Source organism: Gossypium hirsutum, chromosome A01 (genome assembly GCF_007990345.1).
Source record: "Gossypium hirsutum isolate 1008001.06 chromosome A01, Gossypium_hirsutum_v2.1, whole genome shotgun sequence".
Classification (NCBI taxonomy): domain Eukaryota; kingdom Viridiplantae; phylum Streptophyta; class Magnoliopsida; order Malvales; family Malvaceae; genus Gossypium; species Gossypium hirsutum.
Window position 1 is genome coordinate 115305578 of NC_053424.1, and position 26904 is coordinate 115332481.

Consider the following 26904-nt stretch of genomic DNA (forward strand, 5'->3'; position numbering starts at 1 on the left):
TACTTGAAAACTCTCTTGGAATTAGAACAAATCTTGACTTCAGTTAGTGGTGAAAAAGAGTAATCGATCGAAGAAGAAATTCGTTACTTAGATAAGAAGATTAAGTGTTTGGGTGCTTTTCTTGAGAAAACAGGAGGGGAAATGAAATAAGATTTTTTGTTAAATATTTATTATTAATTATTATAATTTTGTAATAATTTTATTATTTTTACATTTTAATTAATTTTTCAATTAATCAACAGTCAAATCAACAGTTAATAATGTACACATAATATATCCTGATTGATTGACGTGGTTTTTAAAATTAATCACTACGTCTTTTCAACTCTTAAATATGAAAATAAATACATTTTTACGCACACAAATCCATATCCTATTACATTAATAATAATACTGATGCCAACTAATAATTAAAAGTCATCTCTTTGTACTTTAATTTATTAAAGTTTGAACTTCTCTACACACACATACTTAAATTTTGTTTGTTGCATACTTAAAAGTCAACTCTTAATATTACGTTTTAGTCACTTATGTTATTATTTTGTTACGAAGTAATCACTCTATCATTAAGCTCCATTACCTCCCTAACGATAATCTTATGCAGTAATCTTATGCAGTAATCCAAATGGGTTTTAAATGCCAACTTGAATGTTCAATTAGGATAAGAATAGTTTTTTTCAGCCAAAATGGAAAAAAAAATTAAAAGAAAAAGAGACAAACCATTTTTCTTTTTCAGTTCAAAATGTAATTAATTAAATTTATTTAATTAAAAACCTATTCTTATCCTAGTTGGGCATCCAAATCGGCATTTAAAACATATTTAGACTGTCACAACTATAACATAAGTGACTAAAACATAACATTTCAAACATAAGTGACTAAAATATAATCCGAGGTATACAAAAATGACTATTTTTATAGTTTACCCTATAGATTATTAGTTGTTGATTTTTATTAGTGCGTTGCATATAAATTATTGAATTATAGATATGCAGATCTATGATTTAACAGTATTATACAATTGAATTAACTTCGTAAAGTATCACTATGACTAAATCATAAGAACCAGGAAAGCTTAAAACTGATTCTCATCAAAGGTCATCCGCTGCTAGAAGACTCATAATGCTGCAATAATGGCCATGGTGGCAGTCATGTTCGCCCAAAGCATATATCTGAAGCATGTAAAGTGTTCAATTGCATGCCTTTACTTAAAATGACAATGCAATGACTCAGCCATAAGCTAGCAACTAATTAAAAACTAAAAGAAACAAACACAATTAAGACGACAAAGTAGGCATTGGGCACGTATCAACTTGTAAAACATATTCATTAAGGAGCTCAGTAAAGTTGCAAAGGGAATAATGACATTTTTATATGAAGCCATTAAAATATTCCAAGAAATTATCCGTTACTGTCACAAGCACTTATCAGCACTTGGATATTTGCTAGGCCAAACAAATACCAAGAGCCTAATCAACTAGTCCAGCTCTGAACTATCCACTATAATAGCATTCAATCAACCATGACCTGGCCTTTATATTTTATTTTCTTCATGTGCATATGTGTTTAACTTACATAGCATCAAGGAGTCATCAACCAGATGTTCAATCAAATCATACCTGAAAAAATCCATCAATGATTAATAATCAATTATCATACTGAACCATTAGAAGTGAGAAGCAAAACATATGAATGCCAGGCCAATGACAGCTATCCTTGTGTAAAAGAGTTGGAAATTTCCAGTGTAGAAACTAATTCTAAATGCTGATAATACTCTTGTTTATGATAAGCGGCATGAGCCTAGTTATCAGCACATGGTTCTATAAGCAATCTACTTCAGGCAAGATGAGTGCTAATGGATTAGTGATTGAATCTTTTGAACTTAAACTATGATGAGACCCTATAGCCAGTGACACAGAGTGCCAACTGAGTCCTTTTTTTTTTCCTTCTTACTACTACAAAGATGCATATCAACTAGCAAACATGAACAGAAGCAGAGGTGGAGCATATTGAAACCAAGTTGTGGCTACTACTAAAATAAAATGTACTCACATCTGTTGTCATCTCCTCAAATCTTTAAAGTTGCTGACCCTATAATAACATTGCTAGAGCAGTATGAACCTGAAATTAACATGAAATGACTTTGAAGTGTTACCAAAACAACTTGGAACATGGTGGTTTACAAAGATAAGACCCAAAATTTCCAACCATATATCAGATTTATAACCAAAGCTCAAAGGGATAACTCAGTCATGGAACTCATGATCACTTAATACTCGGTCATTTAATATGGAAGATCAGACCCAAAACATGAAGAAAGAGACATTTTGTCCCAGACCGAGATTTCTTTAATGTATCCATCTAAGTAGACAAAATATAAATTTTGGAGTAGACAATAAACTCTGCATTTAGCCAATCATAAAAACAAGGGAGAAAAAGAATCAATTACCTCTATCAAAGCTTCTTCAAAATTTCTTCACTTGCACGCTGATAGTAAGTCATCCTTTGGATACAAGCCACAGCTTCATCAAAATTCCTGCTTTGGTATGCATTCACAAACGAGTTAGATGATTCTTCCAGTTTCTCCGCCATCTGAAAGACCAAAAAAGAAATAAATACACAAGTTTGCTAACAATTGTTTCAGTATACAAATTTCCAATGAAGTAGCACTTGAATGGGACAGAAAATGTTTGAACACCACGCTTGATGCATAGAGTTTAAGCAAACGAAAATTGTAAAAGGTAAGGTTTTGCACTTTTAAGCAGCATTCCTATGCCAGGCACCAACTTTGCACACTTTGCTCTTTTTCCCCCCTCACAGGAAGAAAACGAAGGTTGGATCAAATATTTGGTTATATGCAGAAAGCAAAACTCATATTGGAAAAGAACTCCAAAGATTTGAGCATGTTTTGGGACAGTTGTAGGCAGAAGTCCTATGCAGGAAATCTAAAGAACCAATAAGTTTATTGTATAGTATTCAAGATTTTTGAACTAGCTCTTATCTCCCATTCTTCCTCTAGTAGCCCAAAAGTATTAGAGTTTAAGAACATACAGATTATTAATAATTGCCATTTAGGTAACTGCAATCAGTCTTGCTTAAAAATGAACAACCCAAGTGATAGCTAGAGGGAAACATCATGATTATCTAATGCTGATGCAGCAAAACTATTCCATAAGACATGCATGAAGCTTGAGAACTCTTTATCATACCTTAGATTGAATCTGATTTAGAGCTTGTGAATCTGGAGCCTCTTCTACAGCTTCCCTGATTTCCATAATCTGTATATATAGAACTCCAAAATATACATTAGTTTTCTAGATCACAAGGGAAAGTTAAGCATCTAAGAAAGACGGAATAAAATAATTTCTGAAGATGCTTTAATTACCTCAGTGAGCAACTCTGGATCAGAAACCGTCTGTTCTTCATCAACATCTACTCCTTCAAGCCTCAACTGTTAATGAAAATGCCAAATCTCAAGTTCACAAAAAATTCAAATATGGGAAAAACAATTAGAGAAAGGGGTTCCAAAGAGAGCCAAATCAATAAAAATTACTTCCTTTTAGCATAATTCAAACTGGTTGGGCCATGAAACATACGCACTCAGATCAACCAACTTATTAAATTTATAAAAATATAAAGATTCAACAATAAGGCTATTCGATCTAAGGTCGTATTCTACAGCTTTTCTCAGTAACACTAATACTATTCACTCTAAAACATCTTGATGACATTTCTATATAAAACAATCACTTCATGTAAATGAAAATAACAGGATTAGGAGTGTTAATAGAACTTCAGAAACCAAATAACTGCGCATTAATTAGGATTTAAAGCAACACTTACGATGTATATTGCCCTAGACAACGGCTTGCTAAGCGTGCAATATGCATCGATAACACGAGCAGATTGTTCAGCAGCATATCCTCTCTCTTTCTAAAAAATACAGAAAATAATTATAATCCTAAAAAAATGTATTCAAAGCCGAATTATTCATTTGGAATGAACAAACCTCGGATTTTGAATGAACAAGGTCAGGATGCAATTTCTTCTGCCAATCCTTGTACTTCCCTTCTAAACTGTCAACCTCAATTTCATACTTCTTTTCTCTGTTAATTTAAAAAAAAAACAATTACGGAACAAAAAAGTAAATTAAAATTTTATACTAGCGGAAAAAAAAAGTAAAAACACTTACAGCCCAAAAATCTGAAAGTAATCGATGGATAAATCAACGGGCTGAATGCTCCTGCAGGAATCACAATAGAGGAACGGCGTCGTTCCAGTCTTGTCGGCGACGCAGTTCCAACACCTTTTTGTTGAAGAATCGAGCTTTGCGGCGGATTGAGAGCATAAATTTTGAAAGGAAAAGTTTGAATTCAGGAGAAAATGGAGAGCGTAGCTTGGAGGAACCCTAGAAGAAGATTGGAGGTGAGAGGATAAAGATGGAATTTGTGAATTTGATAAGTAAGGAGACAAACGGCGTCTTGTTGGAAGAACTCCGCGAAAAATGGTGGAGAGAGGAGCGCATAGCTTCTTTGTCTTGTACATATTTCGTTTAGATTCTACTTCTAAAAGAAGTAGAGAGATAACCGTCCTCCTTATTCTTCTTGTTTTTTTTTTTTTTTTGGTCGAGACCTCCTTGTTCTTCATTTATGTTTAAAAAAAAAAAGTACAGAGATAACTGGAAGCGCCATTAACTTTTAAAATTATAAAAAATTATTAAATTATTTAAAAATTTTCATTCAAGCCACTGAATTATTAAAATAGTTATTCAATGGTCTTCTTTATTTATACTCTCTGCACTAATCAAATCTTATCCGTTCTCTTCTCTTCTACTATTTAAAATTTTTTACAAAATTATCATATTAACTTAAATATAAAAATTTAAAGTTGAATGACTAAAATGTAAATACATTAATAATTTAATGAAATGTGATGTAGTTTACCCTTTGTATTTTCATTACTTTTTTTTCCATTAGTTATTAGTAACATTAGAATCGTAATTATTATTAATTTCTGTATTTTTTTTGTTACAATAAGTAATGTCTATATTAACTACAATCATAATCAACCAACAAATACACTTAAAATTGGTTAAATTCTGCCAATGAGATCTTGTAATTTGTGTAAGATGTGAATTTAGTATATGTATTTTGATTTGGTCATTTTTAGCCCATGTACTTTTAGAATTTGAAAATTTAGTATTAACCAAATGATAATTATTACATTCATTAAATTATATTATTTTTAAAATTTAATGTGTCAAACATATTATTACATATATAATATTATGTTTGTTTGTTATTTTCGCATATTATTCACAAAAAATTCAATTAATAGATTTAACAATTGTCGTTTGCATTAATGCTAAAATTTTAAATTAAAAAAAACCACTAAGAATGATCAAATTGGTGAACTGGACTAAATTTATAACCTTAGACATACTACAAGAGTAATGATATAATTTAACCAAATAGATTTAATTGTTATCGTTAGGTCAAGACTAAAATTTTAAAATTTAAAAAATATAAAAACTAAAATTGATCAAATTAAAATATAAATACTAAATCCACAATTTTACAAAGTATAGAATCTAATGATAGAATTTAACCATTAAAATATCCATATGCAAAAAAAAAGAATTAATAATCAAAATATGAATCATATTTACATATGGTAGAACTCAAACTTTTAAATTAATAATCAAAATATTAATCGAACTTAAGGCATTTAATTATAGATATTAATTTTTTGACTTGTGGTGACTTTTTTTTTTTTAACAAAACATCCCTTTCAATAAAAAAGTGAGTTTTATTTTGGTAAAATTACCATAGAAGCTTTTGTATTACAAGTTGAATTGTATTTTATCCCTTTTACTACAAAAAGGGTAAAATGCTCTTTTTACGTTAGATCAAACAGAAAACTGATCATTCTGTTAAAAAAATACATTCATTTCAATTGTTAAAAACTGATCATCTACGTCAACATAAAATACATATAACACACCATGTGTTACTTTTTAATTATTCCATCAACCACACCGGCATGTGTTGTTTTCTAATTAAACTATCAATCACGTCAGTTTTTAACAATACAAATAAATAAAAATTTTAATAAAAACGATTTATATACTCTTTAATTTAATGTAAATACAAGAGCCTTTATAATCCGTTTACCATTTTACCTCTTTTATTATAAATCATGCATCCTTGTAATATTACATTCTAAGGTACAACATTCGTATGCTCACTTCATAAAAAATGCAAAATTCGACAGATAAATCAATTCAAAAATTTATTCTTCCAATATTTTCTCTTTTTCTTCTTTTTCAAGAAATAAAGGATAAAGGACAAAGATGAAATAGAAATTCTACATTTTAAAATCCATTTCCAGCCACTGAAAACTATATTAAAGCACCCATATGTGCCAATTCAAAGGACCAAGTGATTAAAAAGTCTCTGTTGGCACCTCGAGGTGTACGGTTCAAACCCTAGCAACATCATCTCTACTCCAATTTGTAATGTACCAAGAAAAAATGATTAAAGACTACAAACTTTTTAGCACTTCAAAACTTTCTAGCTTTTACGAAAGTGAGAAATCTCATGCAACCATACCATTTGGTTCCTGAGTCCTGCCGTTGCCGCTGCCTTTGCGGTTCCAAATAGGAGAGGTTTCAATAAGTTTATGAGGTACAAGTCGTTTTTCGCGCTTAGTAAGCTTGCGAAATTTGCTTACCCTCAGTCGGGCTAACTCAGCCTCCTCTTCAGGGGTCATTTCCCTCACTACAACAGTTAGTCGGCACTCGGGTCTCTCTTTAATTCCAGATCGCCCTTTACCATGATATGAAACTCTTTTCAAAAATAATCCCTTCCCAACAAATGCCTCAGCTGTTTAAAATAAAAGGAAAAAAAAATGCAGAATGAATACAAGACAAGCACTCCCAAGTGATATAACGAAGTTCACTTTCACTGCTTACCAACTAGCAGACGGTCTGGGTCCAATCCATGATTATGGGTAGCATTTGCTCGAGCTGAATGAATAACCTGCATTGAAAGTTTTTATAATTATAAACTGTATCTTTCTTTTCCATTAATGCTTTCCAAGTTAGTATAGTTGCACTGGTACAAATTTAGGTTTCTTTTCCTGGGTTTCCTTCGGTGGCCAATAGCTATAGTGGCTTACTAGGACGAGTTTGGCTAGATTCCAGACCAGACACTTCAACCAAAAGCGACACAACTACTTCAAAAAGAACTATATTTCATCAATAGGGCAGAGCGGTTGAATTACCTGATAGACAGTTTTAGCAGCACGCTTTACTGTCACTTGCAACTGTAATAATGCATCCTCAACACGCATGCCACGAACTAATGCAGCAACCAAGTTGACCTTCTTAGGACTCTAAAACAAGAAAGTTAGCACATAAGTTAATCCTACCAGATAAGCAACACCACAAGCATGGCAATGTAGCATCATAAAGGTGGTTTAAGGATCAATATTAAAGATGCAATAACAATTTCTTTGTTTTTATTTCTTGCATAGCTTCGATTTGGCCTCCATCAGTTTCACCAAAGACATTTAATTATCAAGTAGTTGCCTTGACGTTCTATGATAAGTTCTCAAGCACAACACCAAAAACAGAAGTCAGTGACAAGTCAAGTTAGCACATAAGTTAATCCTACCAGATAAGCAACACCAGAAGCATGGCAATGTAGCATCATAAAGGTAATTTAAGGACCCATATTAAAGATGCAATAACAGTTTCTCTGTTTTTATTTCTTGCATAGCTCTGATTCGGCCTCCATCAGTTTTCGTAAAGACATTTAATTATCAACTAGTTGCCTCGACGTTCTATGATAAGTTCTCAAGCACAATACCAAAAACAAAAATCAGTGACAAGTCTGTTTCAGCTCAAGTGTGCTCTAAAGCATAACTCAAGAAAGTGGTTTCCCAAATGCAAAAGTCTCATGTGAAAGGGCATAGCATGAAAAGTATCCTCCATTTATTAAAAATCCAAAGCCAGGAAAAATTTTCATGTTGTTACTGAAAATTGGCAACTATTACAGGTTAGAGGATCATTGGTCATGGAAATTACAAAACTTTACTGTCTCTTTATATTTTCATCACATAAATCACCTGACCCTTTTCTTACCTTCAAGTGAGACTGCCTTCAAATATCGAAATAAGCAAAAAGTTCAAAATTAGAATTTTTGGGTAATCGTTCTTGAGGTAACCTGTTTTATTTTCTTTAACACTGCTTGAACTTTTGTCCGATTGGGAACAACTTTCTTCTCTTCAGTCTTTCCACTATCTATTGCCAAAACAGGGGTTAATGGTGATGCAATTGGTGTCTCTTCAGATGAACCTGCTAGTAACTTCCTTGAAGTGGAAATTCCCTATGCAAGTAAAACATAAGACAACTTAAAGCAAGGAGAAACAAAAACATAAAATACAAAGAATAAGGGAAATTTTAAAAAGTTTGCAATGAATTCCAAATATTTTAGAACAGAAAACGAAGCTATTGGATAGATAAACTCCTTTCGATCCGATCAGTTAATGATATACAGAGAAAAGTGTTGCTTAAATAACTTTAATCTGATGCGACCAGCTGGAATAAATATTATAAGAGCACACAACAAGACAACCATGTGGGACAAACAAAATATAGATGATTCATTTATGGACCTCATGTAACATTGTCGAAAATTTGTTATTTCATTACTTAGAAGCATCCTAGTGATCTTCAATAAGTTGAAACCACCACAAAACAAGGGCATTATCAAATGCAGGTTATTTCACAACAATGGTAATCAAAATCATATCAAAGTGAAAAGAACAAGTAGGCATTACCAACTGCTGGAAATATCTATATAAAGGCGTTGAGATACCAGCAGGAGATTTCCACAATTTCTGATAACTAGGCAGTTCACCTGCATAAACATTACATATGCATTTGCAATAGAAAGACAATAAATAAAAGTAACTGAAGTATAAGAGAGGAACCTTGAGCATGAAAGAAGCTGAACATATTAAGTATTAACAGCCAAGTGAGTTAAAAATTCAGCTTTTCGACATAAAACAAAGAATACCCCTTTTTTTTTCTCAGTATCAATCCCAAATTTAACTTTATGATCATCCAATAAAAAGAAAAGAGGGATAAAGAGAGAAACTAACGAGGTAAAACAGGGGAGCTTAAGCGAGAAACAGAAGAAGAATAGTTGGTAGAATGAGTATAATTATGTTCTAATCTTCTCCCAACTTGACGAAGTGCACATTGTAAATGTCTCTGCCACCCCACCATGTTCAAAAGATCTTATCTTTTAGGACTTTCCTCAAAATCCAAACAAAAACCAACAAAGAAAACGCATTAGTATAAATGAGAATTAAGAACCCAAATAAAAAACCATGAAGATCAAATGAAAAAATAAATTAAAAAGAAAAAAGAAAAAGAATCTAAAATTTTAAAGAATAAGATTATAAGAGATCGGTAGCTTACTGGTTGCGTATGAAGCTGAGAACGAGAGCGAGATGAGGAGTCGGCTTTGAAGGGAAAGCGGCAGTGGACTCGACCGGAAATAAGACCCTAAAAAACACACCAGGTTTTGGGATTGTAGGCGAGAGAGAAAACCCGATTGAAACGTAGCGGGTTCTCGGGTTTGGATTATAATTAAGAGTAAATTGCCTCCTTGGTCACTAAACTATTAGTAAGTTTATGTTTTTACCACTCAGCTTCAAAAAGTTACAAAAATATCACTAAACTATTCAAAAGTTTTCATCTAAGTCATTAGGTTGTTAAAATTGTTGTTGTATAGCCTTTTATGTTCGCACCATTTGTATCAATCAAAAGCTCTCATTCTTTTTCTTTTCTACAATTCAGTTTTTTTTTATGAACGTCAAGAATTTGCGAGTCAAAATCTAAACAACTTTCTTCTTTGATATTAGACATTGATCAATTTGAATTTAAGTTATGTTTTTCCTCTCATCAATGGGTACTGATCCACCGTATTGATTGTCGAAATTGTTGCTTGGAGCTCACTAGCTAGACTTTAAAAAATAAAAATAGCCTAGTGACTTTAATAAAAGCTTTCAAATAATTCAATGACTTAAATGAGAATTTTTAAAAACTTAATGATCTTTTTATAATTTTTTAAAATTGAAGGAAAAAAATAAATTTACTAATAGTTTAATTACGATTTAACCAACTATGCCATTTTTATCCCTAGTGATTTAGCTTTTGAAGTAAATGGTGTTAAAAAATCGAATAGACACATGGTCTATCAAAATGAGTTAGATGACGTTTACATATGTGGCATTCATTCTTGAATCCCCTTTTTCTCCTATTAAGTCTATAAAGACTTTGATGCACAGCTCTTCTAAGCAAGTAAAGGAATATATTCAAGCCTCAAGGTTTGATAGCTATCCTATTTCTACCTCCTCTTCTGAACAGTTTGTTACTCTTGAAATCCCATCAGAATTTCCTCGAGAATGGATACAAGCAGGTTACCCTCATATCCATTTTGGGGCAGTCCGACTTGCATTAAATTATCATGGTACAGAAGGCAAACCTGTAGTAGCAAGAATTGCTTTGTTGGATTCTAGATATCTGGAATATCAGCATGCTTGTATTGTTACTATCGAAGCCACCCTAAATTCTGGCCTTGTTATGGTTACTATTTTTCCAAATTTCATGATGGCATTAGCAGATCCAAATCTGCTTGAAGCTCTCAAAGTTCAGATCCAGATTGCTGGAGCACCTCAAGTGCCGTATGCCATAGTTGCAACTCTGCACTATCAGATTGTTTACAGAGTTCAAGATCATGCTTTCAACTTATCAAGACATGGAACAGGAGATTCTCTGCTTATCTCTGTTAACACAAATGATCAACCTCATTGTGTTCATGTTCAAAGATAAATCCCCAAGAAGGAGCTTATTAAGCTTCTCCCAGAAAAATGGGTTACTAACTATGAACAACTTCATGAGCATAGTCAATCCATTCAGTCTACCAAAAGTTAGATTACATCTAAAGGAGATGGAACTACAGAAATAAAGTTTGATCATGGCCATCTTCATAGTCCTAAAGGTCCTTTAATCTTTCCTACACAACTTATGATGCAACCAATAGGGAGTTCGGTGGCAGATCATACTGGTGAAGACCTAGAATGTTGTTGTGCCCTTTGTGAGCCTAGTCTAGAAAAAAATATAATATAAAGTTTTTCTGTTGATGGAAAACTTTTGTATATGTTTAAAGATGAAAACACTAGACATTGTCTGTGGGATCTACATTGTTCATGTGAATTATGTGCTGATGACAGAATGAGTGCATGGATTGATGGAATGGACAACTCTGCCTCAAAACTAGGAGAAAAGAAGACCAAAAAGTCCACTCTGTCAGAATTCTACAAAAGATCCAAACATCGGACCGCTTGGTAAGGATAATGGTAAATTTATTTACCTTGTAGATTATTCAGCAAATCTACTATCACCAATTCAAAAGGTTTCTTTAGAACCTTGCAAACCCCCTCTTCAAAATCAAAAGCCACCTAAACCACAAAATACTAATTTTCAAAGAAAACCAAAACCATTTTCTCAGCCATGTTATAAAAGTATCAACAAATGGGTTCAGAAAAATCCTTTGCCTGAACAAAAAATAACTCTTGTTGTATGTATGTTGCAACCTACTAAAAAACATCATATGACAAGGAGTTTCCTTATTTTGATGAATACACTGAGAAAAATTACACTCATGTACCAAAAATCCCCTTCTAATGCACCTGCAAAGATAAGTGTTGCAGAAGCCACTCTCAACTGGCAAACTGAGAATGCTTTGGCTCAGAATCATGCATTAAAAAAGATTGATTCAAAAATTTCAGTTGTTGAAGCTAAAGTTGATGACAACATGGAAATGGTGAAAGAGCTAATCAACCTGTTGCAAAAAAAGGATATATGCTATGGCAAAAGAACCAGCAGCACCAGGTCAAGATTTTTTTTCTCATTTGGCGCAAAGAGAAAAATAAATTCAGAATCTCAAAGAACAAATCAAGACACTCCAAGAAACTGGGAAAATTCCAGCACCATCTCCAAGATTAGAAATAGTGGAGCTATTTCCTTCAATTCGACAAAAAAATCCTCTTCCAGCTGAAGGAGTTCGTATTTACTTCCCAAAATTCCCAGAAAGAACCAAGCCAAGTATTTATGAAGTATTTCTGGAAATTAAAAGAAGAGAAGCTGAAAAGAAAAAGAAAAAAGCTACTGAAAAATCTGAAATAGCTGAGAAAGAAGAAAAAATCAAACTTGGCAAAAGGCCAATTATTGATAATTCACCTCCAAAGTCACCTCATCCAAAACAAGCTTCTAAGTCTCTGATGATACAACAAAATCAAAATCCTTTGACAAATTTCTTAAATGATTATAAAGAATCTGTGATTCTAAAGATTTCAGCTTTACAGCTTCAAAAACAACAATCAGATACTAATAGTGATTTGTTTGATTCTAGCTAATCATCAGAGCTATCATCAGAAAGTCAATCTAAAGATGAAAACCTTTCAAAGGTTTTACAAACTCATCCAAAAGTAGAACAATCAGATGATGAAGAAATGCCAAAAGTGCCAGAATCATCTTCATCATAATAAATGTTCTACACCAAAACCTTCTATTGGAAGAACCACTTTTACCCTTAATGATATTCCACAAGAAAAATTGCCAGATAGAATTCAAGAATTTCATTCTTGGCTTGAAACTCGCAAGCTTACTGAAGAAAGTAATTCTAATATCATCATGGAGTTTGTATCCAGATTTACTGGAATGCTACAAGATTGGTGGAATTCTATTAGTTAACAATCTCAAATGCAATTTATGGTTCTTCAAGATCTTGCCCAGCTAATTTGAATTATTCATCATCACTTTATGGGCAATCCAAATGATCTCCTAACCCTCAAAAGACGAGAGTTTTACAAAAGAAAGTGTTGTTCATATAGAAAAAGAGATTTGGCAAAGCACTTTAAAATAATGACTAAATTATTTTGTGTTTTAGGCCTAAATTCAAATCTGAAGCTAGTAGTTCTCTCCTCTTTTCCAGATCCTCTCCAGGTTGCAGTTAATCAAGCTCTTCAAAGACAAAATAGAGACATACTTCAATTAATAGTCGGAGAAATTCAACAGGAAGTATTTATTGCTTTGGAAGATATTTGCAACAGGAGGAAAATATTCAAAGATTATCTTTATGGTGATAAAAGAATTGATTGATCATGTGATGAATCTCATCTGAAATACAAATGCTCTAAAGACTAGCTTTGTGATTGTCATTCTAAGAAAAATAAGCATTTTAAAAAATATTTTTTTAAAGAACACAACTTCTTCAAGATGGAAAAGAAGAAAAAAACCATAATGGAGATATCTCAGAAAGAAGCGACTATCAACAGCAAAGTCTGACCGATACTATACCTGCAATAAAAAAAGACATTTTTTAAAGACTGTCCAAAGAGCAAGAAAAGAGCAAAAAAGATTGCCCAGATGATCCAACAATCAGGAATAAAGATTCAAAAGGAAGATGATATAGAGTTTGTTCGCTCTATTGAAGATAAAACTTCAGACAGAACTATTTGTGCTATTCTTGTTCATTCTGATAAAATTTTAGATTCAAAATTAGATTACTTAGATGTTCTTAAGCTACAAGCTCAAGTTCAGAAAAACCATTGCAGCATTGTGCCTGTCCCTTATATTACTGTGAAAATCTATTTAGACAAATATAGTAAATCTATTACTATAATTGTCTTTATAGATACTAGAACAGCTGAAACAATCATGAATCCAGATGTGTTACCTCTAGACTGGTGGAAAGCACATGTTAGATATTTCAATTCTGCTGCAGATCATCTTTTTGCTACTCATTTGATCAGTAAACCCATCACTATTTCCAGGATGTAGTGTTAGGAATACAGTTTTGGGTTCAAAACTCCCAGGAAAAGATATTGTAGTAGGTTTTGACCTCTACACAAAAGCCTAATACTTGAGAATCCTTCCTGATGGAGTTCGTTTCAAAAATCTATTTCAAATTTTTGTTTCTACACCCAAGCTTTTTCCTATCCAGTCAGGAAATCCTACAAACCATCCAAGAGCTAAAAAAAAGATCTTGTGCATATTCTCATTTAGAATTTCTACTCAAATGCCCAAACTCTTTGTGGAAAAATTCTGAATTTTTTATTACCCTTCCGTTCAAGAAAAATGAAGACATCAACCCTACAAAATCCAGCCATATGGGAATGAATCCAAAACATTTATTGTTGGCAGAACAAGAATGAAACAACTCCAACAACAAGATCTGATTGAACTATCAAATTCCTAGTGGGCATGTGAAGCTTTTTATGTAAACAAGAGATCAGAACAAATCAGAGGAAAATTAAGACTGGTTATTAATTACTAACCCCTTAATTACTTCCTTCAAGATGACAAGTTTCCATTGCCAAATAGAAATTCTCTTTTTTTCTAGCTTGGCTAAAGCAAGAATATTTTCCAAGTTTGATCTCAAGGTAGGGTTTTGGTAATTAAGAATTCATCCTGATAATAGAGTAAATACGGGATTTTGCAATCCCAACAAACATTTTCAGTGGAAAGTTATGCCATTTGGATTAAAGACCTCTCATTCTCTGTTTTAGAAAGCAATGATAAAGATTTTCCAACCCCTTATGGAAAATGTTTTGATTTACATTGATGATATTTTACTCTATAACCCAGAAGAAGAATCTCATGCTGGGTTTTTAGAAGAATTCAAATCCCTTATTTTTAAATATCGGATAATGCTTTCAGGAAAGAAGATGCAAATAAATAAACCAGAAATTGAATTTTTGGGGATAAAGCTAAAAGATGGACAGCACTCTCCAGGGCATCATATTTCACAAGAACTTATTAAGTTTCTAGATGAAAACCTATCTAAAAAACAGGTACAACAATTCTTAGGGATTGTTAATTATCTTATAGACTTTACTCCTAAGGTTTTTAAGTACATTAATCCTTTAAGAAAAATGCTTAAGAAAGAGCCTCCTACATGGTCATCTTTTTAGAGGATAGCAGTATAAAAACTAAAAGAAATGCTACAAGATTTGCCTCCACTTCATATTTCCTCTGATGGAAAAATAATTTTACAGACAGACTCTAGTGATAAATACTAAAGTGTAATATTATTTGAAGAAAAATAAGGCAAAAAACATCTTTGTGGATTCAAAAGTGGAAGATTTTCTGAAGCAGAAATCTATTATCATTCCACTTTCAAAGAGATTCTAACAGTCAAAAAAGGTATTTCAAAGTTCGAATTTCATCTTGCAGGATATCATTTTCTTGTTGAAATGGATATGTCATCCTTCCCTCAAATGCTCAAGTTCAAACAAAAGACAATTTCACATCTTCAGCTTCTTAAATGGGCTGAATGGTTTTCAAAATTCTCTTTAGATACTAAATATATCAAAGGAAAGGAAAATATCCTTGCTGATTTTCTTTCCAGGCCTAAGAAAGAAATTTTTGCTTATAAAAGAACTTTTTGGCCCAGATCTATAATGATGTATAGACCAGCCTCTTCATCCTCAACCTTTCATACCTCCTATCCTGTTGCTCCTAACCTCAACCTAGAATTCCCGCCAGAAGCTACGAATCTTGTTCATCAAAAAACCTTTCACCAAAAGACTAAAGAAATGATGTTTCAATATCAGATTCAGGTCTTTAAAAGTTAGGGTGTTCATCCAAATTATCCATTCATACACCCAATCAAGTTTGAGTTTGTTGAACAACTAGAAGAAATAAAATGGTTCTTATGGTATCTCACACATCTTCATCCTATTGCCATACAATTCCTTGTCCTTGATCTCTTTTACTATCTCACAAAGGCTGTTGGGGAAATATTGAACCAGAACATCAGAATTTCTTCACCTTCCTCAATTGGTTTCATCCATTACCACAATGGCTAAACATGATAAATCAGTTTTATCATGAAAAGTGGGGAGTTTACTTGATAATTATCTTTTACAAGCCCCAATACTTTATGCAATGTGGAAAATCAACTCAGCTAGGATCTTTTCCTACTGCTTGGATACACAAGGTTTTTCTTGATGATATCATAAATTCTGATTTTCATTATAGAGAAATCCAAAAGTTCCTTTGCCAGCTTAACAAGATTGTTCCATTTGAAATATGGCCTCCTCCAGATGTCACTGCTCCATGGGATACTTGGCCAGTTCGATATAAACTTTATCATAAAGAGATTTTGAAGGCAATCCAAGAATACTATGAGAATATTCTAGATCTATCAGAATGGTCTCAAGATTATCCTTGGTCTTATAGTCAAATCAATCTTAATAAGAGAAGGATCCAAGATGAACAAGAAGATAAGTCTGAAGATGAGGATATGTGTAAAGATGATAACGGTGAAAGCTCTCTTAACAGTGCACAATTTCCTCATTCCAATGCCAATAGCTAAAGCACTCAGAAAGAATCTCATGCTTTTGCTTTTCCTTATATCAAAAAATGTACTATTAGGAATCTTTACTGTTGAGTGTGTCATGTACTACTAAGAATCGTCACTGTTGTTTGTGTCCTTTATGTTTGCTTTTGCTTTAATAATTATGTTCTAGTAGTGTAGCTATTTTGTTTGTTTCTTATCTCCTACATCTATAAAAGGGGATGTTTTCTATCTTGTAGAATCATCAAGTTTTCTATCTACTAAAATATCAGTGTGTTTTTATCCATGGCCTTCTAAATTTCCTTTCTTTCTCTCTAAATTTTCCTTTAGACAGGGATGAATATATAAGTTAAATCATAGAGTTATAATAAAGTATGCTCTGTGCTTGCTATATATAGATCTTGCACATCAAAAATGTTAAAACTCTGATCAAAAGATGTCAATATTATTGAGAATTGCAGAAGTTTCTTGAACTAAGTATTTGTAGCTAAAAGGCAGTGCCTGTTTAAAAAAACCAAGAGGAATGGTCTGTGTTGTCGGCATAGTATACCTGCTACAAGTTCTTATTTCTTGAATTCCGTCTAAGATTTGTAAAAAAATTCAAATTCTATGAACAATTATAAAAATAAAAATTATTTAAATATTTAAGAATTTAAAAAATATTTAAATATTTTAAGATTTAATAAAATATAAATATCTAAAAATATAAAAAAATAATTAAAATTTTAGAAAATTACAAATATATATTCTAAACAATCAAGTTTAAAAAAATTGTTAAAATTTAAGAATTTTAAAAAAAATTAAAAATATATATTCTAAAAAATTTTAAAAATTTAAACACAAATTAAAAGTTAACGGGGAATTGACTATAATTTGATCAACTTTCACATGTGTTGACTGACATTGATCAAGCATTAACAAGATTTTAATCAATTATCAGTTAACACTGATTGAAATCTGGTCAATATCTGGTTAATGCTCAATTAACATCGTTCGATGTTGGTCAAAGTCAATCAAACTCTGGTCAATGCTTGATTAACTTGAGTCAACTTTTAATTTAAGTTTTTAAATTTAAATTTCTTTAAAATATATATTTAATTTTTTTTTCTTGAGTTTTTCTAAAAGTTTAACTAAAATCTTAAGAGTAATTTTATTTCTAAAATTTTAACTAATTTTTTCACTAAAATCTTAACTACTAAGTCGTCAATAGCGAAAGACAAAAGGGATTGTACAAAATGAATGAACGTTCCTAAGCATTAAATGCTTAAAAAATTCGGTTTTGTGATTCTTTTCATTTTTAAATTACCTTGTGATATGTTAGTTTAACTTAATTGCTTACATTGAAATTCTATTGTCAAATTGTTTAATTGCTAATAAGTAAAATGCTCAGTAAATTTAGTCGGAATTTGTAGGATATAATTGACATGTTGTAGAATGTAAAGATCTCATTATTTTCATTGTATATTGCATGAACAACATTGAACATCTAGAAGTATTGTTTTTGCTACGTTTCACACATTTGATGTTTTGGTTGGCATTGTAAAGTTGCGTTTATTGTGTACGAGAGTATTGCCATTGTTACTATTTGTGCCATTCCTTATTAATTGATTATGGTAGTTCGATTGGAAACTTGTGTGTTCAAAGGTTTTCCCTACTAGAGTTACTTAGGCAAAAGAAATGACTTAATAAACAGATTAATTTGGTTAACATAATGCTATTCAATTAAACTATTAAAATTGTATTGCTATTGTAATTATTGAGAGAATTGAAATTGCTTAATTGTTAGGGAAATTATCAAATTGTTATCTTGCTATCGATGGTCAATACTACATCAATATATTTTAACTCTATTAGTCAAGTACTAAGTTGACTTTCGATTTTCAAATATGTACTACTAACTTGAAAGAAAGACTTTCACTAAATTGCAAACTTACATAAATAATATAAGAGGCTTCTTACAATCTTGTATGAAAGATGGGTTTCTCGATTTTAGTAGAAGACATTTAATGCCTAACCAATGGATCCACCAAAATTCCAACTTAAGATCTGCTTTGCATCCTTGCTAGATTCGTATGGAAGTTTATTGAAGACATCTTCACAATATCCAGAGATCATTGCTGCCATAGCTTTCTATGGACCAATTCCCCTTTGTTGAAAGTAGCATATCTGCACCAGTTTTAGAGGTTCTGGCTTCATGTTCAACACTAGCTGATGGGTTCTTCACCTACAAGGGGATTAATAAGAATAGAATATTAACAAGTTAACATAAAAAACGAAGTAGCAGGAAGACAAAAATTGGGAATTTAATGCCTCAATGTAAGGGGAGGTGTTGGCAGCAGCATTGTCACTGATAAGCAACGAGCCACATTGTGAGGAGTTTCGAAGCGTTGTTGCCCTCTGACAAAACCTGAACAAGGCCTCTATAACAAATCCTTGAATTTCCAGCTGAAATACCTTTCGACGTGACCCTGCTTCTTGTATTCTTTCCCATGTGAATCATCTTGGATCCTGTGTCTGCCTACAGAGTAAAACTCCCCTACTGATCCATCACCCTCTAAAACAACACTAGGATATTTCCATGTGATGGCTGACCCTGTCTCAACTTGGGCCCAAGAAATACTTGAGCAAGGCCAGGAACAAAGTCCCCTTTTTGTCACAAAGTTATAAACCACTCCTTTGCCTTCCGAATTGCCAGCATACCAAATCTGTACGGTGGAGTACTTAATCACTGCATCCTCAGCACAATATAACTCAACCCACAGCAGCATGAAGTTGGTTTTTCCTAGATTGTGGAGCTGTACATGCCTCTACATATTCTACAACACTTGTCTCATCAGCAATGATAAGTGTCCTCTCAAATTGCCCGCTTTCAAGGGCGTTAATCCGAGAATAAAGAGTTGAGTGGTAATGGACACTTTGTGTCTTTAGGTATATAACAAAAGGACCCATCAGAAAAGACTGCAGAATTCAAAGCTGCTTAATAAACTAGTTTCCCTACATAATTTCAGACTAAATCCGGATACTTTCTAATTGCCACTGAAATCAAACAAAATATCACCCCAGCTTTTTCTAATAGTTGCTTTTGAGTTGTGGTAATGGAAATACTATCTACTACGACATAAAAGCTCCTCTATTGTCATTCAAAGGGATACCTAATCTATGAAAATCTCTGAACAAACGATCCTGTTGTTGCAAGTTTGGAGTTTTTATGAACTTAGGTTCTGAATAGTAATACAAATCTTGTAAATCAAAGGGGGGGCGGGTATTGATTATCAGACCACCTAGGCTCTTTTAAACTACGGAACTTATGACAAGACAGCCTAAAGCATCCAACATGGTTCTTTTTTCATTGAAGAAATCACTCTAATAGTTTCTTCTGAAAGTCCTTTAGGTATTGAAAAGGATTCAATATCTGACACAGAACCCCGCTTATAATCACGTTGGTCTTTCAACAATTCCTGATTTTCACAACAACCACTATCAACATTTGCTTTTACAGAATGACAGAAACTAAACTTGTTAAGAGTTCTTTAAGGTTACCAGTTTTGAGTGAGACAGACTTGATGGTTTTGTTGATTCTGAAAGTGAATGAGTTCAATATCGTGAACTGTAGATAACACCATCAACAGAAGCCATTGCATGAGAAAGATAATAACCTGAAACATTGAAATAAAATCACATTAAAGTCCTCATCAGGATTTTAGTAGCTTTGGGAACAATTAAAATCATCCTTTAAATTCTAAAACTTGTCTCTAATAGATTTAAAGACGACCCCAACAGTCGTCCTTTAAGACTTTCTATGTGATGCATATAACAAATAAAGATATTCCCAAATAATAATTGATATAATAATCACCTTGATCATATCTATCCCAAGCCAGAACCAATCTCACTAAGCACACCAATTACCAGGAAAAGGCACCCATTAGAAGCTTTGTCCCTAAAACATCAAGGTATAGTTCTTAAATTCAAAGAATACATAATAACATGGCTACTGCCAACCACAAAGTTAATTTATCCCTACTGCCAAATACAAGAACCAAGAATAATGCTTTGCATGTGCTAAAAAAAAACCAATGCTTTCCAAAAACTAGAAAATAGAAATCCAACAAAAAAACCCATTTTGTTGAAAGTAGAAATCCAACAACAAAAAAAAGAAAACAGGAATAAGCCGAAGTTGAAAGTAAGAAGCAAGCCTGGTAAGTAAACAAGCAATGGCCGTAAGGAGGATGAAAGTGAATGGTCAGCGGTGACTATCATCTAATTTGCCTACCAGTTCTTTCATCTAAGCTGTCATGGCTTCCCAAAACGTTTTCAATTTTCATCTAAGTGATACCTAAATCCATAACTCGGTACCATCCCATCCCAGTAGGATCATGTTAGAATGATGTGAGCTTACCTACGAACCAAATGGAGAACGAACAAGAAGCTATTAAGCTGCCCATTGGTCCAATAACGCGAGCTAGACCTAAACGATTTAAAGTTGCTATTTTAGCATTGGTGGAACGGATTGAGGAAAATGAAAGCAAAGAGCTTAAAGACGAGCTGAATATTTTCAACTTCTTTGAAGTTGAAATTCGTTCTAGCTAATTAAATTGCTGCTGGATTTTAAACCATTTAAATAAGCATTTAATTAAGTCTTATTACAGCTTATTAATATGTTTTTATTTAATATAAGTGTTTAATATGTCTTAATTTAGTTACATTAAAGATGTCTTGATTTCATTTAGTTTGTCTAAATTATTACATGTCTTAAATCTGTTCAACCGAATTTGTGTCATGCTTTATTAATATTTAAGTTGTTTCAATGTTAAATTAGGATGTTCACATTATGTATTTACTTAGTTCAGCTTAATTTGATTGAAATTAATTAAGTTCATGTGTGTTTTTAGGTACAGCCGAATTTGAAGATTCATTGGGCAGATTCATGCATGAAGATTCAATGGATGTGAAGATGCATGCATGTTGGGTTCAATGCACCAAATGATACATGCATGGACTATATTAAAGATGGTGTGCTGATTGTTGAAGTTCTCTAAGTGACCATTCGGCCAAAAGAGATGATTTTCCATTCTCCAAAGCTGCCATTTATTTCCTTCACATTGCTGGGTACATTGTGGCTATTCGGTTCATGATGTTCACACCTTATGGTCATTCAAAACCGTCCATTCACACTTCCAAATGACTGTTCAAGTTGCTAATTAATGATGGTAATTTTTCAGCAAGAGTTGCTTCATTATTGACCTTATTAAACTCCATTGGCCGAATGTAGCTGCTGCCAATTTTCCAAGTTCGTTGAAGCTCTTCCTTGGTCTATATTCAGCCGAACATTGATTCAAGACCATTCATGGATCTTAGCTCAAAATTAGTTCAATGTTTACTTAGTTTTTAAGTATTGAACTTGACTATTCGACTACTAGTCACTTAAGCTATAAATAGTTCTTGAATTTCTTGTAAAAGGACTTTTTGCCAAATTTCTGAATGAAATATAATTTTAGTGAGAAATTCACTCTCTTTATTCTCCAAAGCTCAAATTGACTTATCTTCAACGAGTGGCGTCAATCTGACTTTGTTCGAACTTATCACCCATTGGTGTGGCGTTCTTCATACCGTAGGTTCCTATTTTGCTAAATAGAGGGTCTCGGTTTTTATCCTATTTCCATTTCTTTCTTTGAAACCTTAAGCCCGGGTCCTTATTTGATAATAAGGGTTCGATCTTGTTTCATCGAATTACCCAGCAAACAACAACCCATCAAACTCCTTTGTTCCTAAAGCCATCCAACTTCAAACACCAAGACTTGAATTTGATTCAATTCCGACACTACCTAATTTCGATCGGGAAAGATTACGACTCGTCTTTACATCCGAAACGAGCTCGTATCAGTTGGTATCAGAGCTAGCTAAATTAGGTACGTAAATCGTAGCTTCGAAAAAAAAAGAAGTTAAAAAAAAGTTTCGAAAAAAAAATCCAAAAAAAAAGAAGGAAAAAAATTGCAAAAAAAAAATTGCATACGGTCTAGGTGCGTACAAAAAGAACGTGAAATATCCGTAAAAAAAAAAAAAAAAAGAGGCTGGAAACACTTCAACAAAAATTTTTTCGAAATCATATTATACACCCTTTTATACCCCTTTGAGTGAAATTTCACACTATTAAAAAAAAAATTTCAATTCGTGAATTCATTTTATACACCACATCTTTAAACCTTTCTTTCTTTCGAGCCTACCCTAAACCATACGATTTTCCTTTGTTTAGCCTTTGAAGCCGACCCACAAGTGGGATAAGTCTAAGGTAGCTTTTTAGAATATCGAGAGTTGGATTTGAGAGGTAAAAGGCAAGAGAGTACATCAAGATAAAAGCCGAAAATAGAGTGAAACACGAGAGGAGTGAATTTTTTTCTTGTGAGCGAATTTGTGAGGTTTTTGTGGTGAGGAAATATTTTGTTCTTATTCTAAACATGTCTAGGAGTCCGGATCGTCGAGCAACAAGTGGAGGAGCTTCGAATGCTGTTGGTGGAGGAGTAAACCTTCAACCGAGGAGAAACGTTCCCGGAGGTGGAGTGCCCGATCTCCAAGTCCAAGCAATCGTACGAGAAATCTCTCGTCTGTTCCAACCCCAATTCGATTCTCTCAATGAACGAATGGAACAAATGGAGGAACAAAGCCAACGTGCGAACACCCCTCCTATTCCGAGAAGAGAGCGAGAACGTCCATGGCAACATGCAAATGATCTATATGAACAAAGTGACGATGAAAGTGATCGAGGTTCACGACAAAGTGCAAGGAGACGAGGTCATCGAGCACGAGAACAAAGAGATCGAGAGAGGCCCGATGATGATTTAAAGAATATTAAAATGGCGATTCCTGCTTTTCAAGGAAGATCGGATCCCGAGGCCTATCTTGAATGGGAGAAGAAGGTGGAATTAGTTTTCGAGTGCCACAATTACTCGGAAAGCAAAAAGGTGAAGTTAGCTGCTATAGAATTCTCCGACTATGCCATAATATGGTGGGATCAACTCACGTTGAGCCGAAGACGCAATGGAGAACGTCCCGTGTCTACATGGGCGGAAATGAAAGCAATAATGAGAAAGCGTTTTATTCCTTCTTACTATCACCGGGAGTTGTATCAAAAGCTCCAAAGCTTAACTCAAGGCCAACGAAGCGTGGAGGATTATTACAAAGAAATGGAAGTGGCCATGATCCGCGCCGATGTGGAGGAAGATCGAGAAGCCACCATGGCTCGATTTCTCGCCGGCCTTAACCGAGATATCGCAAATATCGTCGAACTACACCACTATGTTGAGGTTATTGATATGGTCCATATGGCCATAAAGGTCGAAAAACAACTAAAAAGAAAAGGTACGTCACGAACTTTCTCTAACACTTCTTCTATGCCTAGGTGGGGGCAAGGGACCAACAAACGTGACATACCAAGCCGAAACAAAGAAGTAAGTGGTGCCACCAAGTTCAACAAACCGATTGCCGAAACGAGTAAAGGAAAGATGGAAGCCCAACCAAGTCGATCTCGAGACATAAAATGTTTCAAATGCCTTGGAAGGGGCCACATCGCGAGCCAATGTCCAAATCGGAATGTGATGTTTGTTCGAGACGATGGCGAGATTGAATCTGAAAGTGAACAAGAGAAGGAGGCCATTGAACAAACCGAAGATGAAGAAGATGTTGAACAAGCCGAAAATGGAGAAATATTGGTGGTGAAGAGAAGCCTTACTTTGCAAGGTGCCGAAAATGATCAACAACGCGAAAACATTTTTCATACGCGATGTCAAGTGCAAGGTAAGATTTGTTGCGTTATAATTGATGGGGGAAGTTGTACAAATGTGGCAAGTTCAATGATGGTGGAGAAACTCGGATTGGCCACCATTAAACATCCCCATCCGTATAAACTCCAATGGCTTAACGATGGTGGAGAATTGAAGGTAACGAAGCAAGTGTTGATTTCGTTTACAATTGGGAAGTATCAAGATGAAGTTATGTGTGACGTCGTACCAATGCATGCGGGGCATCTTCTTTTGGGGCGGCCTTGGCAATTCGACAAGCGAGCGATTCATGACGGATATACAAACCGATACTCTTTCAAACACATGGGACGAATGGTGACGTTAGCTCCATTATCACCGAAACAAGTGTATGAAGATCAACTCAAAATGAGGAGTTCGATTGAAAAATCAAAAGAAATCGAGAGAGAGCAAAAAAATGAAAAGAATAAAGAAAAGAGTGAAGAAAAGAAGAAAAACAAAAAGATGAGTGATAAAAAAAGAGAGAGTGATTCAAAAGAAAAAGAAACGAGTGATGAAAATGAAAAAAAAGAATTTGTTGGTAAAAGAGAGAGAAGTTCGAAAATCGATGTTATTGAAACAACCATTATTGGTTCTTTTGTACAAGGAGAGCTTGCTTGGCACTAACGAATTTGATGATAAGTTGCCCTCTTCTATTTTGTCTGTGTTGCAGGAATTTCGAGACGTATTCCCGGAAGAAATCCCGAGTGGGTTACCACCTATTCGTGGAATCGAACACCAAATAGATCTTGTGCCGGGAGCCGCGATTCCAAACCGACCTACTTACCGGAGCAATCCTGAAGAGACGAAAGAATTACAAAAGCAAGTAAATGAACTCCTTGAAAAGGGCTATGTGCGCGAAAGCCTTAGTCCATGCGCCGTGCCTGTTTTGCTTGTCCCGAAAAAGGATGGAACGTGGAGGATGTGCGTGGACTGCCGTGCTATAAACAAGATAACTATCAAGTATCGTCATCCTATACCACGATTGGATGATATGCTTGACGAGCTAAGTGGCGCAAGTCTGTTTTCAAAAATTGATCTTAAGAGTGGTTATCACCAAATACGGATGCGTGAGGGTGATGAATGGAAGACTGCATTTAAAACGAAGCATGGGCTTTACGAATGGCTCGTTATGCCATTTGGCTTAACGAACGCCCCAAGCACGTTCATGAGGCTTATGAATCACGTTCTAAGACCTTTTATTGGTAGATTTTGCGTCGTATACTTCGATGATATATTAGTTTATAGTAAAAATTTAGATGATCATGTTTTACATTTGAAGGCTGTTTTGGAAGTATTGAGGAAAGAAACTTTGTATGCTAATTTAAAGAAATGTGAATTTTGCACTAACAAGGTTGTGTTTTTAGGTTTCGTTGTTAGTTCGGAGGGCCTTGAAGTCGATCAAGAGAAGGTCAAGGCGATCCAAGAATGGCCCCGTCCGACGAATGTCTCCCAAGTCCGAAGTTTCCATGGATTAGCAAGTTTTTACCGTCGATTCGTGCCAAACTTCAGCACCTTAGCCGCACCCTTGACTGGAGTTATTCGTAAGAATTCCAACTTCGTTTGGGGAGAGGAACAAGAAAAATCCTTTTTGAAAATTAAAGATTGTCTAACTCATGCACCGTTATTAGCTTTGCCTAATTTTGATAAAACCTTCGAGTTAGAATGTGATGCCTCAGGTTTAGGCATTGGAGCCGTGTTGATGCAAGATGGACGGCCTATTGCCTATTTTAGCGAGAAACTCAATGGTGCCGTCTTAAACTATCCGACTTATGACAAGGAGCTCTATTCGTTGATTCGAGCCTTAGAGACGTGGCAACACTATCTTTGGCCCAAAGAATTCGTCATACATACCGATCACGAATCCTTGAAGTACTTAAAGGGTCAACACAAGTTGAATAAGCGGCATGCTAAGTGGGTAGAATTTCTCGAATCTTTTCCATATGTTATTAAATATAAAAAAGGTAAGGAAAACGTAGTGGCTGATGCACTATCTCGAAGGTATGCGTTGTTAAATATTTTGGATGCTAAGTTAATGGGGTTTGTATTTCTTAAAGATTTATATGTCAACGATGCTGACTTTAGTGAATTCTTTAGGTTATGCGCAAAGGGAGCTTACGAGAAGTACTATCGACATGATGGGTACTTGTTCCGAGAAGGAAAGCTTTGTATACCCCAAGGTTCCGTACGAGAAGTGTTGATCGAAGAATCTCATAGTGGAGGATTAATGGGGCACTTCGGAGTTGCAAAGACGTTAGCCATGCTCAACGAACATTTCTTTTGGCCTAAGATGCGACGAGATGTCGAACGGTTTTGTAATCGATGCATTGCATGCAAACGGGCTAAGTCACGAATTAAGCCCCATGGTTTGTATAAGCCATTGCCTATTCCCGAAACCCCTTGGTCTGATATCTCAATGGATTTCGTGCTAGGTTTACCGAGGAGTAAAAATGGCCGAGATTCAATATTTGTGGTTGTAGATAGGTTCTCAAAAATGGCTCATTTTATAGCATGTCATAAAACTGATGATGCCGTGAATATTGCTAATTTATTTTTCAAAGAAGTGGTCAGGTTGCATGGCATGCCTAGGACGATTGTGTCCGACCGAGACGCAAAGTTTCTTAGCCATTTTTGGAGGACACTATGGGGGCGCCTTGGAACGAAGTTGCTGT

At 34.2% G+C, this 26904-nt stretch overlaps 2 protein-coding genes and 1 pseudogene across 4 annotated transcripts; all 3 read right to left on the reverse strand.

The window, feature by feature from the left end:
* Nucleotides 1-1297: 1297 nt before the first annotated feature.
* Nucleotides 1298-4823, reverse strand: LOC107925537 (iron-sulfur cluster co-chaperone protein HscB homolog). 2 transcript variants are annotated; one of them, XM_016856257.2, is made up of 8 exons: nt 4193-4823; nt 4010-4106; nt 3844-3933; nt 3386-3451; nt 3210-3278; nt 2450-2592; nt 2053-2121; nt 1298-1619 (listed from the first exon to the last, which is right to left on the reverse strand). In XM_016856257.2, the coding sequence occupies exons 1-6, from the start codon at nt 4645-4647 to the stop codon at nt 2455-2457; spliced, it is 915 nt and encodes a 304-aa protein (XP_016711746.2). In that variant the 5' UTR covers nt 4648-4823; the 3' UTR covers nt 1298-1619; nt 2053-2121; nt 2450-2454. The 2 variants fall into 2 exon arrangements, with proteins under 2 accessions (XP_016711746.2, XP_016711747.2); XM_016856258.2 differs by having other exon boundaries at nt 2450-2536; nt 4193-4680.
* A 1451-nt stretch (nt 4824-6274) lies between these two features.
* Nucleotides 6275-9660, reverse strand: LOC107925692 (50S ribosomal protein L22, chloroplastic). Of its 2 annotated transcripts, none has more exons than XM_016856408.2 (7): nt 9491-9660; nt 9169-9320; nt 8845-8924; nt 8229-8390; nt 7285-7395; nt 6974-7040; nt 6275-6884 (listed from the first exon to the last, which is right to left on the reverse strand). In XM_016856408.2, the coding sequence occupies exons 2-7, from the start codon at nt 9293-9295 to the stop codon at nt 6598-6600; spliced, it is 834 nt and encodes a 277-aa protein (XP_016711897.1). In that variant the 5' UTR covers nt 9296-9320; nt 9491-9660; the 3' UTR covers nt 6275-6597. The 2 variants fall into 2 exon arrangements, with proteins under 2 accessions (XP_016711897.1, XP_016711898.1); XM_016856409.2 differs by having other exon boundaries at nt 9169-9325; nt 9491-9659.
* An 8668-nt stretch (nt 9661-18328) lies between these two features.
* Nucleotides 18329-20304, reverse strand: LOC107925580 (UPF0051 protein ABCI8, chloroplastic-like; annotated as a pseudogene).
* Nucleotides 20305-26904: the final 6600 nt, after the last annotated feature.